The following is a 15,794-nucleotide window of genomic DNA, read 5'->3' as shown; positions in this document are numbered from 1 at the left end:
TGACGTGTTCATTAGAGTATACCTCTAACGATATGACGTGTTCATTAGAGTATACCTCTAACGATATGACGTGTTCATTAGAGTATACCTCTAACGATATGACGTATACCTCTAACGATATGACGTGTTCAATAGAGTATACCTCTAACGATATGACGTGTTCATTCGTATACCTCTAACAATATGATCATGACGTGTTCATTAGAGTATACCTCTAACAATATGACGTGTTCATTAGAGTATACCTCTAACGATATGACGTGTTCATTAGAGTATACCTCTAACGATATGACGTGTTCATTAGCGTATACCTCTAACGATATGACGTCATTCATTAGAGTATAACGATATGACGTATTCAAGTATCATAACAATATGACGTGTTCATTAGAGTATACCTCTAATAATATGACGTGTTCATTAGAGTATACTCTCTATGACGTGTTCATTAGAGTATGTCGTAACAACATGTGTTCATTAGAGTATACCTCTTCAATATGACGTGTTCATTAGAGTATACCTCTAATAATATGACGTGTTCATTAGAGTATACCTCTAACAATATGACGTGTTCATTAGAGTATACCTCTAACAATATGACGTGTTCCTCTAACGATATGACGTGTTCATTAGAGTATACCTCTAACGATATGACGTGTTCATTAGCGTATACCTCTAACGATATGACGTGTTCATTAGAGTATACCTCTAACGATATGACGTGTTCATTAGCGTATACCTCTAACGATATGACGTGTTCATTAGCGTATACCTCTAACGATATGACGTGTTCATTAGAGTATACCTCTAACGATATGACGTGTTCATTAGAGTATACCTCTAACGATATGACGTGTTCATTAGCGTATACCTCTAACGATATGACGTGTTCATTAGAGTATACCTCTAACAATATGACGTGTTCATTAGAGTATATCTCTAACGATATGACGTGTTCATTAGAGTATACCTCTAACGATATGACGTGTTCATTAGCGTATACCTTTAACGATATGACGTGTTCATTAGAGTATACCTCTAACAATATGACGTGTTCATTAGAGTATATCTCTAACGATATGACGTGTTCATTAGAGTATACATGTAACGATATGACGTGTTCATTAGAGTATACCTCTAACGATATGACGTGTTCATTAGCCTATACCTCTAACGTTATGACGTGTTCATTAGCGTATACCTCTAACGATATGACGTGTTCATTAGAGTATACCTCTAACAATATGACGTGTTCATTAGAGTATATCTCTAACAATATGACGTATTCATTACCGTTTTCATCGTAACAATATGACGTGTTCATTAGAGTATACGTCTAATAATATGACGTGTTCATTAGAGTATACCTCTAACAATATGACGTGTTCATTAGAGTATACCTCTAACAATATGACGTGTTCATTAGAGTATACCCCTAACAATATTACGTGTTCATTAGAGTATACCTCTAACAATATGGCGTATTGATTAGAGTATACCCCTAACAATATTACGTGTTCATTAGAGTATACCGCTAACAATATGACGTGTTCATTAGTGTACATCTCTAGCAATATGATGTTTTCATTAGAGTATGGCTCGTAACAATATGACGTGTTGAGAAGAGTCTATTATAACCACTATAATATGTTCATTAAATCTCCTAACACGAATTGTGCAATCGGCCTCAATGGCATCGTGGTTAAGCCATCGGACATAAGGCTGGTAGCTACTGGGCTCGAATCCCGGTACTAGCTCCCACCCAGAACGAGTTTAACGACTCAATGAATAAGGTGCAAGGCCACTACATCGACTTTTCTCTCACTAATAACCATTAACAACTAACCCTCTGTCCTGGACAGACAGCCCAGATAGCTGAGGTGTGTGCTCAGGACAGCGTGCTTGAACATTTATTGGATATAAGCTCGACCCCCCCCCCCCCCCTCCAACCTCCCCTCACAAAAAAACCCTGTTCAGTATAGTATACGTCTTAAGAACATGACGTGTTAGTTAAGAGTCTATCCTCGCATTCCAGTTAGCTTTAAAAGTATATCTTCCGCGCCACTACCCCGACCTGCTGTTAATCGTCGTCGCCATCTGACCCGACTCCACGCCACTAAAATTAGTCGTTTTATCTTCTTACTTTAAAGGTTTTAAATTTTGATTTACGTCCTCCCAGGCTCGGGGAGGACAGGCTTGGTTCAAGTGATACGTCTACTTCCTTCGTACCTCTGGGCCTCGAGTGACACTTTATTGAAAACGTCCGTGATTTATTAGTCCTTTCGTTGAGCTCTCTTCTTGGTTGGTTTTTTAGGTGTGTTTTTTTCATTTTAGTATTGTCAATTCGCGTTACGTTCACCCGAAAACAGGACGGGTGTTGTCCCACGCATGGAAAACACTACGCGAAATTTACGGCCGCCTTCCCTCTAATTACGAGAACTGACTTCGTGTACGCAAGTAGGAGTAGGATAGACTTCAATGGCGGAATATCGTGACATGTCCCTCCTAATACAATGATCTACTTTAGTGTTTAAAAGAAAGGTCTTCAGGTACACATCTTCAACGCTAGTTTGAGATAGGAAATATGTGTAACCTATTGTGTTGTATGTAGTGAAGTTAGTACACATTAACCTTACCACAAGTGGCTAGTGGAGCTTTCCCTATTAGCTTATTTGTAAGTCCAAATCTAGGGTACACGCAGTGACTGACTCTCAGAGGGTCCGTGATGCGATATATAGAGGCTATTTCATGTTTGTTTTGTTTTTTTAATACGAATGAAGTGTGAAAATCATATTTTCATGAATTGTTCGTGAAAATATGGTTTTCACACATCACGAGTTGACACAGAAATGGTATTCGAAAAACACAATGAAATGGTCTATTTATTATATACATCTTTCATAATCTTTGATTCGTTTTTTTTGTTAATATCTTTCGCTTATCCTATCGAAAACACGTAACGCCATGATATATTTCTTCGGAACATTTACTTGGCCATAGACTTTTTAAAATAAATTTGAATTAAAATTATTTTAATTAAATATTAAATGAACATTTATTTAATAACTTTGTTGTGCAAACATATCTGACAAAGCGATCCTCCAAAACCCACAAAAACAAAATGAATCAAACGCCGTTAAATTTTAACTTACACTCAATGACAGGGTATTGTGTCATCATTACTTAGTTTCATATTCAATTTGTTTTAGATATTGTATTGTAGTTGCATTTCATATCCCTTTTTTATATGTACAGGTGTTTAAATTACTTTTTTTCATTTTTTAAATACGATCAGATGCACTGGTAATCTTCCAACATAAATACGAAGAAACGACACAAAGGGAGATAATTTATCATGAACCTTTACGATTTCTATATTTTCATTATAGGCTAAATATAGTGAAAATATGACTTTTCACCGGTATCACTTTTATGGTTTCTGTAGATCTATATATTTCATTGCTATTTATATAACAAAATATTATATAATATTATGCATGTAGTATATGTGCTTTGTCTAGTTGTACGGGTAAACATACAGGTAATAATTCCATATTCAGAAGGGTTTTCGTTTTTAACAGGGTCACCAGATCACTCACTCACTCACTCACACACACACACACTCTCTCTCTCTCTCTCTCTCTCTCTCTCTCTCTCTCTCTCTCTCTCTCTCTCTCTCTCTCTCTCTCTCTCTCTCTCTCTCTCTGTGTATTATGTTTTTGTTCTTTTTCTTGTTTGTTAGTTTGTTTTGTTTTGTTTGTTTTATTTTTTTTTGTCAGTGGCATTTATCCATGCTCCTCTGGTTGGTATCTGTGTGCGGGGATTCCCCACCAATGCGATCAATTCAGTATCAAAATTCACGTAATTATTTTCTGGCGTTGTTCAGCTTTGATGCTAGTTAAAGTGTATTTGATTGCATCAGTTTGTGTATGTATGTGTATATGTGTGTCTATTTGTATGCATGTGTGTGCATGAGTGTGTGTATATGTATGTGTATGTGCATGTGCATGTGTGTGTGTGCGTGTGTATGTGTGTGTATGTATGTGTGTATATGTATGTATGTGTGTATGTATAGGTATATGTGTGTATCTGTGTATGACATAGTTTGACACCCAATGCCCATATATGTTTCGTGCTGGGGTGTCGTTAAACATTCATTCATTCATTCATTCTGTGTATGTATGTATGCATGTGTGTATGTGTATATGTATGTGTATGTGTGTCTTTGTGTGTATGTATGTGTGTATGTGTGTGTGCTTGTGTATGTGTGTATGTATGTGTGTATATGTATGTTTGTGTGTATGTATATGTATATGTGTGTGTATCTGTGTATGTATGTATGAGTGTATGAGTGTGTGTGTGTGTATGTATGTGTGTGTGTGTGTGTGTATGTATGTGTATGCGTACGTGTCTGTGTGTGTGTGTTTGTGTGTGTGTATCTGTGTATGTATGTATGTATGTGTGTATGAGTGTGTGTGTGTATGTATGTGTATGCGTACGTGTCTGTGTGTGTGTGTGTGTGTATGTATGTGTATGCGTACGTGTCTGTATGCGTGTGTTTGTGTGTGTGCGCATCTGTGTGTGTGTGTGTGTATGTATGTGTATGCGTACGTGTCTGTCTGTGTGTGTGTGTGTATGTGTATGTGTATGCGTACGTGTCTGTATATGTGTGTGTGTATCTGTGTGTGTGTGTATATATATATGTGTGTGTATTTGTCTGTGTGTGTGTGTGTGTATCTGTGTGTGTATGTGTGTGTGTACGTGTGTGTTTGTGGGCACATGTGTGTGTGTGTGTGTGTGTCCCATCGACGTCCCAAACTGCGTTCACCTAACGACAAAACACGAGTACATATAATTACGGAAATACTATTCTACATTTGTCAGCTACGATACGTGAAACAAAATAGATTGCAATCAGTTAACGTGAAAAATCAACAATGTGAACGTAAAATAAATCCATTATAGTAAACAAAAGTGAAGCACCCTCCAGCAGACAGGAAAGAGTGCAACGTGTGGAAAAAGGTATGGTACCGCGCATGTGTGGTTCGTCATTTCCTATTTTTAAGGCAACTACGTGAAAACATATATGTTAACGCAGTTAGGAACGTTGACGATATGTCTGTGAGTCTCTCTCTCTCTCTCTCTCTCTCTCTCTCTCTCTCTCTCTCTCTCTCTCTCTCTCTCTCTCTCTCTCTCTCTCTCTCGGTCTTGTTACTGGTTAAGCATTTATCCATTCATTCGTTTATTTTAGTGGTGTACTTTGAGAGCATCGATGACCTTGGCCACAGATATGGCCCAGATTCCGTCCACGTGAAGGGCATGGTGAAGGAGGTAGATCGGGTGATCGAGACAATGTTACGTCAGATAGAAACTAGACATCTGGATGATGACGTCAACGTGATGGTTCTATCTGATCACGGAATGACTGACGTCAGTCTCTCCAAGGTAGTCAATATCAGTGACGTAATTAACATGGACGATATCGAAGTTATCATTAATAACTATGGGTCGAGTGTTTACATCTGGCCGAAGCATGGGAAGGAACAAACGGTAAAAAGTTATTTGTTTTTTTGTTTGTTTGTGTGGGTTTTGTTGTTGTTGGAGGTTTTTGGTGTGTGTGTGTGTGTGTGTGTGTGTGTGTGTGTGTGTGTGTGTGTGTTTGTTTTTTTGTGGGGTTTTTTCGGGGGGGGGGGGGGGGCGGGTGATGTGTTATTTACTTTGTCGTTGTTGTTGCTGTTCGGGTTTTTTTTTTGTTGTTGTGTGTTTTCTGTTGGGATTGGGGGTTTGGGGTTGGGGGAGTTATTATTTATTTTCCTTTTTTCTCTCTCTCTTGTTTGTTTATTGTTTATTTGTTTTTGTTTGGTGTTTGGACGGGAATTGGTGGTGGGCGGGGGTGTTATGTCAAGGTTGGGGAACCTTGAATCTTTGCTTTACAATGGTTATACATATTGTATGAATGTGTCATGAATTTAAAATGTACTTTTTGTGCTAATATCCACATAATGTTCAAGAACGTTATCCTTTGAAGCGGGCGGGATCTAACAAAATCGGCCGTGTTATGTGCTGTACTGTCTGGGAAAGTGCATATAAAATGTAGCAGGTTTCCTTTAAAACTGCATGTCAAAAGTCATCAAATGTCTGACATCCAATAACCGATGATTAATACATCAATGTGATCAAGTGGTGTTGTTAAATAAACCAAACACAAACGTGCATAACGTAAAATTGTATCCACATAGCATCTTTGTCTTCAGTTATGCATATTTTCTTCAGGTGTATGCTTCACTGGAAAATACTAGTGACTATTTCAAACCTTTCCTACGAAAGGACATCCCTCCACAATGGCATTTTCAACACAACAACAGAATTCCCGACATACTCCTGGTAGCTCAACTTGGCTGGTATATAGATACGGTACGCTCACGTCATATGTTGGCTGGTACGTAGTCATGCATGGGATGTTATCTCGATAACTTAACTGGTAAATATTATGGTAAGATAACTTATTTTATTTTTTAAATATTTATATGATGAATTGCTATATTTACAGATCACGATATATATCCATGTGGCTTGGGTATACAGTGAGTTCGTATTTACAAACACACATATATATATATATATATATATATATATATATATATATATATTATATATATATATATATATAATACATAGGGGAACAAAAACATGCGCAAACTGGGGTGTCTTTAAAGATTCATTTATTAATTATATTCAAATGATGGACGTTTGAGGTCAGTTATTGGACGTAGTAACATATATGATGAACTTTATTCGCATTGGGCCCTTGAGCATGTAATGTTTGTATACAACGTGTAAATCGTATTGACACATACATGGGATACATTAGCGACATGGCGCCCATGAGTATTAACATGGTGTTTATAAAATAACTAAATGCAAAATTAAAGATACACATAATATATATAACAAACGTTCTACTTACGCATTCACATTCACATGCAGGGAAAACTTAATTGTACAAAATTGTGTTTCTTTTTTCAAAGGCTTTAAAACAATACACAGCTAATCGTCTTACTATTCTTTGTTTGTTGCTATTTAACAGTTCTATAAATTTGAACATACTAGGGTTATTTTTATAATATTTTGGTATGTAATGTCTGATAGATTTGTACATAGGACAAACAAGTATAAAATGGAATTCATCTTCTATTAAATTACAAGTAGTACATTTACGATTATCCAGTGCAATTGGGTTAGGTTTTGCCCATCTTCCCCGTTTCAATTAATAATCTATGAGCAGCAATGCGTAGTCTCGTTAAAGCAGTTCTATATTTTCCAACAGAAATACTGTCTAAATATGACTTATAAGAAAATGTATTTGAAAAATGTCGGTATAGTGATGCTCTTGAAGAAAGGTTTAATCGCGAGCGCCATCCCTGTATAAACATATCTTTTAATCTTTGCTTTAATAATGATAAAAACACCATCCCATTCCCTACACCCTGATTTTGCCAGACTATAGAAAAGCCAGTATTATTTAACAAATTTCGAACACGCATAGCCCAGTTATTTTTAGTGGGGAACAAAATCATATCACTTATCATCATATCATAACATAGTTTTGTAAATTTCCTGTCACCGTTTATAATTTTCAACCAGAACTTAATAATTCTATAATGTCTATGCACAATCAAAGAAAATCTACCTAATTCGCCATATACAAAATCAGTTTGAGTAGTCTGCTTTACACCGAGTAACTGCTTACAGAATTTCAAATGCATTCTTTCTACTGCCGTTCTCTGAATAAACCCCCAGACTTCGCAGCCGTAGCTTAGAATAGGATGTATTAATTTGTCAAACATATCACACACATGAGAAGGTTTTTAATCTGTCCAAAATGTGGGACGTAAATAATATGTCTGGCAGTCTGTTTGTTATTTTAGATTTTAATCTTTACACAATGTGAGACGTAAATAAAGAATCTCTCTCTCTCTCTCTCTCTCTCTCTCTCTCTCTCTCTCTCTCTCTCTCTCTCTCTCTCTCTCTGTGTGCGCGCGTGTGCATGCGCGCACATGTGTATACGATCGAGTGGTGAGTGCGGTCGTGTGTACGCACTTTTTGCTGTATATGCTATAATATCATTTAGTCTATTTTCTTTCTTATAATTCTTGTAAATTCAAGCAAGATGTCTGCTGAAGATGCAGACGCGTATGCAGATTGGAGGGGGCGGGGGGGGGGGGGGGTAGGGTTCGTACCACCCCTGCGCACCTAGCATTACGCCTTACTAGAAACTGGACACAGAATGTCGATTATTTTATTGTAGAATAAATAGTATTATGCACGTACGTAAGTGCTCTGATTGGTAAAGCAGGTTTTGTTTTATCCCCCACCTGAACAGGTGACAAGGTCTTCATCCCAACAGACATCAAAGAGAGCGCCACGTCAGGTGTGGATTTGCCGCAAAGTGTTTGATTTTGTCTTTAGCAGGGTGATGAACCAGCAGTCACTCTATTTGCATGCTAAATCTAGATTTCTGTCAAACGGGACAGCGTTCTCGTTGAATCCACTCACTAGACGGAGATGTTTGTGGACACCTTAACTGTCAAACGGAAAGGGAATCCGGAGACATAAACAGATACGGTGACGATTACAAACCCAATCTTCGCACAATCCAGGCTAAAGAAGCGACGTTCACGACATAAGGCGACTCTGGTTTATAAATAATCTTTCTTCCAAAACGTCAATCTTTTTTTCTTGATGTATTGTTTCTCGGACCTAGAAAAACTTGAGTGTCAATCAAAAATTGGTTGTGATGAAACTAAGCTCTGTCCGCCAGAACAATCCAAACCGAAACCAACTCTCCAGCGAATAGTCCTATTTGACAAGGGGGAGATAACCGTGTGGTTAAATATATGCACGAGAAAAAGTCTTCAGTAATGCTGCGTTAGGAAACAGAAACCTGAATGATTCGGACTCTTGGTGATAAATAGACGTGAAACATGGAGTCTAAGGGGAGGCGACTCGATGAAGGAGGGTGTTCATAAAAATTGTTGAGTAACTTTCTCCAGGTAAAAAGCAACAGCAGGAATATCACTTTCTGAGACAACATGCCGCGTTGACTCCGGAGCCGTGTTCTCATAACTGAGTGATGGCAGCGACGTCTGGCGGTCTCGTTCTGTTTACACTAAGGCACGAGACATAACGACAGGGCCGTACCCAGCGAGGACGGGGTGGGGGGGGGGGGGAGAAGTGTTATGCCAGCAAATACAAAACAAAAACATTGTCCCTTTTACTGTCATTTTTGTTTCACTAGATGATCCTCTATTAGTATGCCCATAGGAGCGTTTTAATCCCCAAAATTGAATACGAGAATCTACGGACTTTTATCATACTCCAGGGCCGTAGCTAGCGGCAACTGTCACCCCCTCCCCCCGCCTCCCCCCCCCCCGAAAAAAATCCGGAAAGCATTATAGAAACTTAAGATTTTTTTTTTTTTTTTTTTTTTTAGACTATTAACTACTCAGTTGCCCCCCCCCCCCCCAAAAAAAAAAAAAAAAAAAATCCTAGCTACGGCCATGTATGTACACTATACAAATGAAACAAAGTCTCATCCAGAAATACCAATCACTGTTTTGTTTAATCTTAGTTAGTATCTGTCGGTGCGGCGGAATATGTTCAACGTTCGCAAACACCTGATATCATGCATGCCATAGCAGGTGTCTATATTCCAATGGGCTCTATCCTGTGCAAGTTTAGGTTTTGTAAACTAGTCTTGGGAGTGGCAGACGTTCTACAAGCAGTGCAAGAGAATGAATGAATGTTTAACGACACCCCAGCACGAAAAATACATCGGCTATTGGGCGTCAAACTATGGTAATGCAAACAAATAAGGTGATGATGAACATCAATATAAAAATTTAAGATTTAAATAAAAGCAGTGTAAAGAACTGTGCAAAAATGCAAATATCACAGATAGATACTGACTTTTACTCAAAATTTCAATTTGTGCTGTATTGGCCATTCTCAAAGAGAATGTTTCACCCCTGCACCACGGTGAAGTTACAACACGCGCAGGGGCAGTGCAAGAGGGATGAAACACCCAGTTACAGATATCATCTGGGAGTGGCGGTCCTCCTAAGGAAGAACACCTGATATGCCTAAAATAGCCTTTTGATTCTGCCTTGTGCAGAGATACGATTGTGATAAGTTTTGTCAATCAGATTTACGTATTATGAAATGTTGATCAATGTTTAACAGGGAACAATTGATTCATTCGTTCATTCATTTCGACTTATCTTCGTGTTTATAATCCAACTAAGGTTCAAGCACGCTGTCCCGGTAACTCAACTCAGCTATGTGGGCCGTCTGTCCAGAACAGTGAGTTAATGGTTAGTGGTTGTGCACCACAGTTAAATTTATTACATTACACACACTCCTGGCTTCATTCTTATAAAACCTTTTAAAATCTGGACTCAAGACTCTATATACTAGTAGCAACGCCATACAAATTATACGAGAGTAAACGCCATTTAGAGATTTTCATCTAAGATCTAATGCTATAGGTAGTACTAAACCAAATAACTTCCGACTAGGTCAACGTTTTAGGTGCACCCAACCTTTGATAGAGAAGTGAACACCACAAGTCCTGTGATTGGTTATAAATGTGAGTGTGTTGGTTGTAAAAACAAAATGGTTTCATCTGGGCAAAAAATTTATGCAATTTTATGTCATCTAGTACCACTGTGTCAAGTAGCCTTGTGCTTGAAACATGTATGGGGTACCTATAAAAAAAAGTACGCGAATTTTGTGCGGAACTAAGGTAGTCATAGACGCTACCCGTTATATCAGAAATGAGCAGCTTGAACCCTAATTGTTTCTGATTCACTTTAAGGGTGAGGGGTGGTAGTATTTATATCCGTGGCGTTTATGTTGATTGATACGCTGCAGGTAGGAGTTTTAGCCACATATGTTACTATTGTCATCTGTGGGATTTGATTTGGTAGTATACACCCTTTAAAAACATAATATGTTTATGAAATAATAATTAAAACAAATATTGTAAGACACCTCCATCAAAAAGCGAAAATGAAAATGCAAATATACCAGAATACATTTTAGATAAAACATCTTTTTGTTTTGTTCTTCTAAAAAATGTATCAAAACAAACAACCGATTACCATTTCACAGTCAATAAATCGTCGCTTTGTAGGTTGCGTTCGATAGATTACTTGCATGATAGAAACAATTAGTTTGTGCTGTTAAAGAAAAAGTGTCAAAAGTAACCCACTTAATGTATTTCACCACGCTTTCTGCTTTATTAAGACATGTCGGATGTACACGAAAATTTCTCATTAATTTAAGTTGGGATCTCCGGACGTTGCTACCTGATACGACCGTCGAACGGAGCTAGAAACGTCGAAAACAACAGCTACAATAGCCAGGTAAAGTGAAGCTGTGCTTGACTGCGTTCACTTCAAAGGCAACAGGAAAGCGCTTAATTGGTCGCCCCAACCTATCTGTTAAGCAGAAAAAAACGAAGGAAATGGGTCCTCACATGCAACCAACACTCGTGTCCTACATGGCCAAGTGATTTCAAATTCAACGCAAAATGTTTTGCCACCGGTTATTATTATTATTATTATTAGTTTTCATGTATGCACCGAAGCGTCCAAATAATGTTTTTATTCTGCATCTTTTCTTTCTTTCGTTCATTTTTTTTTTGCTGGTTCTTTTAAAAGCAGATCGAATTCCGTTTATCGATGATGTTTAGTACATGCGTTGGCCATAAAGATGCTCATACATTTCCTTTTAATACCGTGGCGCTTAATCGAAGTATGAAAGAGAAAAAAAAAATCGGGTTACAGTCGTGTAAAGGGGCCAGTTGTTGGATGAACAGAATATGTCTTTGAGCTTAATTGCATTCCTCTGTCTCCGCAACATGCCTCTGATTCAGACTGTGTTGTCTTTACAACTACAGGATCACCGAGAAAAACAGAGTTTTGAAGAATTATGTTATCGTCGGATATGTAGAAGTTTAGTCCATACAGACCGCAGCATAGTTTCATTTCTCTCTATCTTTTTTCTTTAAATTTGTTTGTATTCAAATTTATTTATTGTCATTATTATTTATAATAATTATTGTCTAATGTAATTTTTGTTTCCAAATGCCATCGAAATGTTTATTTCTTTGAAAATCGATTGTAACCACCAAAGATATTCGATAACGTGTAGATTGTTTACAAAACTCGTCAATACTAACATGGGGGAGGGGTGAAAATAATGATATAAATTGCTTGCTTAATACTACGTGTTAGGTTACATACAGTGGCCATTTAAAAAGGTTAATGCCTTATCAGTATGATTTATGTATATGATGTTTGTTTTAAACAAAACAATACAACAAAAAAACACACGTCTTCTTCAAATTGGCATCTTGTTGACGTAACACGTTTTATGGCTAGTTATATTCAACGTTGGGCTATTAAATAACTACTATTGCCATGCCAGACGGCTAGTGAAAAAAAGCTATCAAATGCTGCATTTAAGTCTATTTTGTAATATGAACATCCTGCCTACACACTCTCCAATCTTAGTGCTTTTAATCACTATCTCCCTCTTTAGGTAGCATATCTGATTATTACTATTAGTAAAACTGTATTGAGTAAAGTACCACTTGAGATTTTCTAATTGTGGCTATTAAATGTTTTAAATCACTAGTGGATTTTGTAAAATTCTAGAAGCCCTGTTTACCCCCCCCCCAACCCCCCCGCCCAAAAGCACAAAAACAAACAAAAAACAACAAAACAACAACCCCCTCCCCCCTCCCCACACACACACACACAAAGAACAACAAAAACAAAAACACTTCAATATTTATGTAGAAATTGCCTTTGCATGTTGCAAATCATATCGCTATTAAACCTTATCTATAATATTTGTATGCATGCAATAAGATATAGTTTTCAACAAAATTCTGCATTTTGCTGATTGGCTTCGTTTTAAATAGAAACATACTTTCCAATCAGCGTGCCACAAATGCATTAAAAAGTTAGTTTTGTTTAACGACACCACTTGAGCACAGTTTTAAGACAAACACCGTACATTTTGCCATTAGTAGCAAGGGATATTTTATGTGCACCATCCCACAGAGAGACAGGATAGCAATACAAGGCATAGTGCACTGGCTGGAATGAGAAATAACCCAATAGGTCCACCAACGAGGATCGATCCTAAAACCGCCGCGAATCGGGCGATCGCGCATTAGGCAAGCTTTTTACCACTGGGCACTGTCTCGCCACTACGAGTAGGCAAAGATTCCCGATCTAATACAACCTTTACATTGATCATTTACAATAAGAATTAAAGGGACAGAAACTAGTTTCAGCCCATGAAAATTAACGCTAAATTTAGTTAATGTACAAACCTGTAACGCATTTGGATAAAGTTACAATTGAGTGAAACATGAGTCTGTGACTTTGAAATGGTGAAATACACTCTAAAAATAGACTAAAACTCGACTTCATAACTGTTACCGCTCAGACGCACGTGCGTTTTTAATCATATGAGAATTGCATTCTGTGATATTAAAAACACCAGGACGACCAAAACACTTCGAATGTACGGAAATTGATAATCTAAACAATAAAATCTAAGTAAAGTATGATTTCAGTTATCCAAAACGGCTCTACTAGTAAAACAAAATATCTTAGTGCTTAAAAACTAAGGTATGTCCCTTTAAAAAGTACTGAAAAGAACCGACAAAAAACATAACAGCAGCAGCAAACCATCAAGAAAAAAAAGAAAAAAATGCCACACACACACAAACAAACAAACAACCCACCACACAAATCAAAACAAAACAACAAAGACACCACACAAAATACCCCCCCCCCCCCAAAAAAAAAAAAACCCCAAAAAAAAACCCACACAACCCCCCCCCCCAAAAAAAAAAACCCCACACAACCCACACAACACACACACACACACACACACACACACACACAAAAAAAAATAAAACAAACCCCTTTGAAACAAGAAACTGAAGTCTAGTGGAAAGAACTGACAAGTAGCATTGGTAATTCTGTGTAGTCAGAACTATCCGTGTTAATGTTCTCTATGCATACATTGTGTAATAGTAAATATTATGACATTTGGTATTACTCATAGTTATACTTTGCTAAATGCACAGTAGTCCAAACAAGTGATCTCAAAACATCACGTCCAATCATAACCCCACCCCAAACATATTTTATACCTAGACAGTAGCTGCTAAACCAAGTTTATGTATTAAAAATATCAAATCATGTTTAACTGAATTGTGCATTAAATGGAGAATATTGATGTATTCGTTAAACATAATTATAACAAGGATTCTCTTGTATACAAAATATGTAGAATTCATAGAGAAAATACTAATACTAAGTGTAAAACAAAAACATGGGCAACGTATATGCAAGTTTTGTTAGAAGAACATGGGTTTTTGTATCTTTGGGATTCTGAAGATGTATCGGCTATATCACCACAAATCATTAAACTTACAAATCAGGGGCCTATTTCACTAAAGTCTCACAACTTTGCGATCTCGCAGTGCATTGCTAAAATACTGGCAAAGAGGATGCTTTGTTGTCTAGCAGAGCCTAAGAGAGCTTTGTGAATTAGGCCTATGTTTATGCAAAATGTTTTGGTGCGAGTCGAACGTAACTGAACACTCAAAGGGAGACAACTGCTACTTTGAAATAAATCTCGATCCTTACCTCGCCTGTATAGACATTTTGAGTAAAGTAGTTGTAGCGTTAAGTTGTATTATTAATTTGTTATTTGTTAGGTTATCCCTATCCCGAGTCAGACCCCCGATCCTATCGGAGGCTGGACACGAGATGGGCGTGTTCGAAACCCTAGTGGTATATGGACACGTTAAACTAGTTACTAAGACTATTAATTTTAAATAGGTTCATAAATAAATAACATTGTAAATATTATTTACAGACTAAAAGTAAAACTATTCGTCTATACGTGTGTGCGCGGGCTGTGGATCAATAATGGTTTTAGTACATATCACACCCCAAGACTCGTACATTCCTACTTTGTTTATTAGGAAGGAAGGAAATGTTTTATTTAACGACGCACTCAGCACATTTTATTTACAGTTATATGGCGTCAGACATATATTTAAGGACCACACAAATATTGAGAGAGGAAACCCGCATTCGTCACTTCATGGGCTACACGTTTCGATTAGCAGCAAGGGATCTTTTATATGCACCATCCGACAGACAGGATAGTACATACCACGACCTTTGTTACACCAGTTGTAGAGCACTGGCAGGATCGAGAAATAGCTCAATGGGTCCATCGATGGGGATCGATACTAGACCGACCGCGCATCAAGCGAACGCTTTACCACTGGGCTACATATCGCCCCTTGTTTCTAAGAATCAAAATAAAGTTAAACGTTTTTTTTGTTTAACGACACCACTAGAGTACATTGATTTATTAATCCGGTCAGCTATTGAATGACAAACATTTAGTTAGTTTAGCCAAATTTAGTCTTAGAGAGGAAACCCGCTACATTAGTTCATTAGTAGCAAGGGCGCTTTTATATGCACCATCCCACAGGCAGGATAGCATTCACCACGGCCTTTGATATACCTCTCCATCCATTACCAGCACACATATATTGAAAGAGGAAACCTGCTGTCGCTACTTCATGGGCTACTCTTTTCGATCAGCAGTAAGGGATATTTTGTATGCATCATCCCACAGACAGGATAATACATACCACGGCCTTTGATCGATCGCATATCAGGTGA

The 15,794-nt window shown here is 37.6% G+C and overlaps 1 protein-coding gene across 1 annotated transcript; it reads left to right on the top strand.

Moving 5' to 3' along the window:
- The first annotated feature begins 1,594 nt into the window (after nucleotides 1–1,594).
- Nucleotides 1,595–9,130, top strand: LOC121385510 (bis(5'-adenosyl)-triphosphatase enpp4-like). The gene is made up of 5 exons (XM_041516214.1): nucleotides 1,595–1,601; nucleotides 2,335–2,457; nucleotides 5,252–5,550; nucleotides 6,274–6,439; nucleotides 9,054–9,130. Exons 1-5 carry the CDS (start codon nucleotides 1,595–1,597, stop codon nucleotides 9,128–9,130), a joined length of 672 nt encoding a protein of 223 aa, XP_041372148.1.
- Nucleotides 9,131–15,794: the final 6,664 nt, after the last annotated feature.

This window comes from Gigantopelta aegis, chromosome 11 (genome assembly GCF_016097555.1).
Source record: "Gigantopelta aegis isolate Gae_Host chromosome 11, Gae_host_genome, whole genome shotgun sequence".
Classification (NCBI taxonomy): Eukaryota; Metazoa; Mollusca; class Gastropoda; order Neomphalida; family Peltospiridae; genus Gigantopelta; species Gigantopelta aegis.
The sequence above is the reverse complement of the archived record's forward strand: the minus strand, read 5'-3'. Positions and strand labels throughout refer to the sequence as shown.

Coding starts and splice junctions, on each gene's coding strand:
- LOC121385510 (XM_041516214.1), top strand. Junction 2,458..5,251: donor AACTGACTTCGTGTACGCAA/GTAGGAGTAGGA, acceptor CGTTTATTTTAG/TGGTGTACTTTGAGAGCATC. Junction 5,551..6,273: donor AGCATGGGAAGGAACAAACG/GTAAAAAGTTAT, acceptor TATTTTCTTCAG/GTGTATGCTTCACTGGAAAA.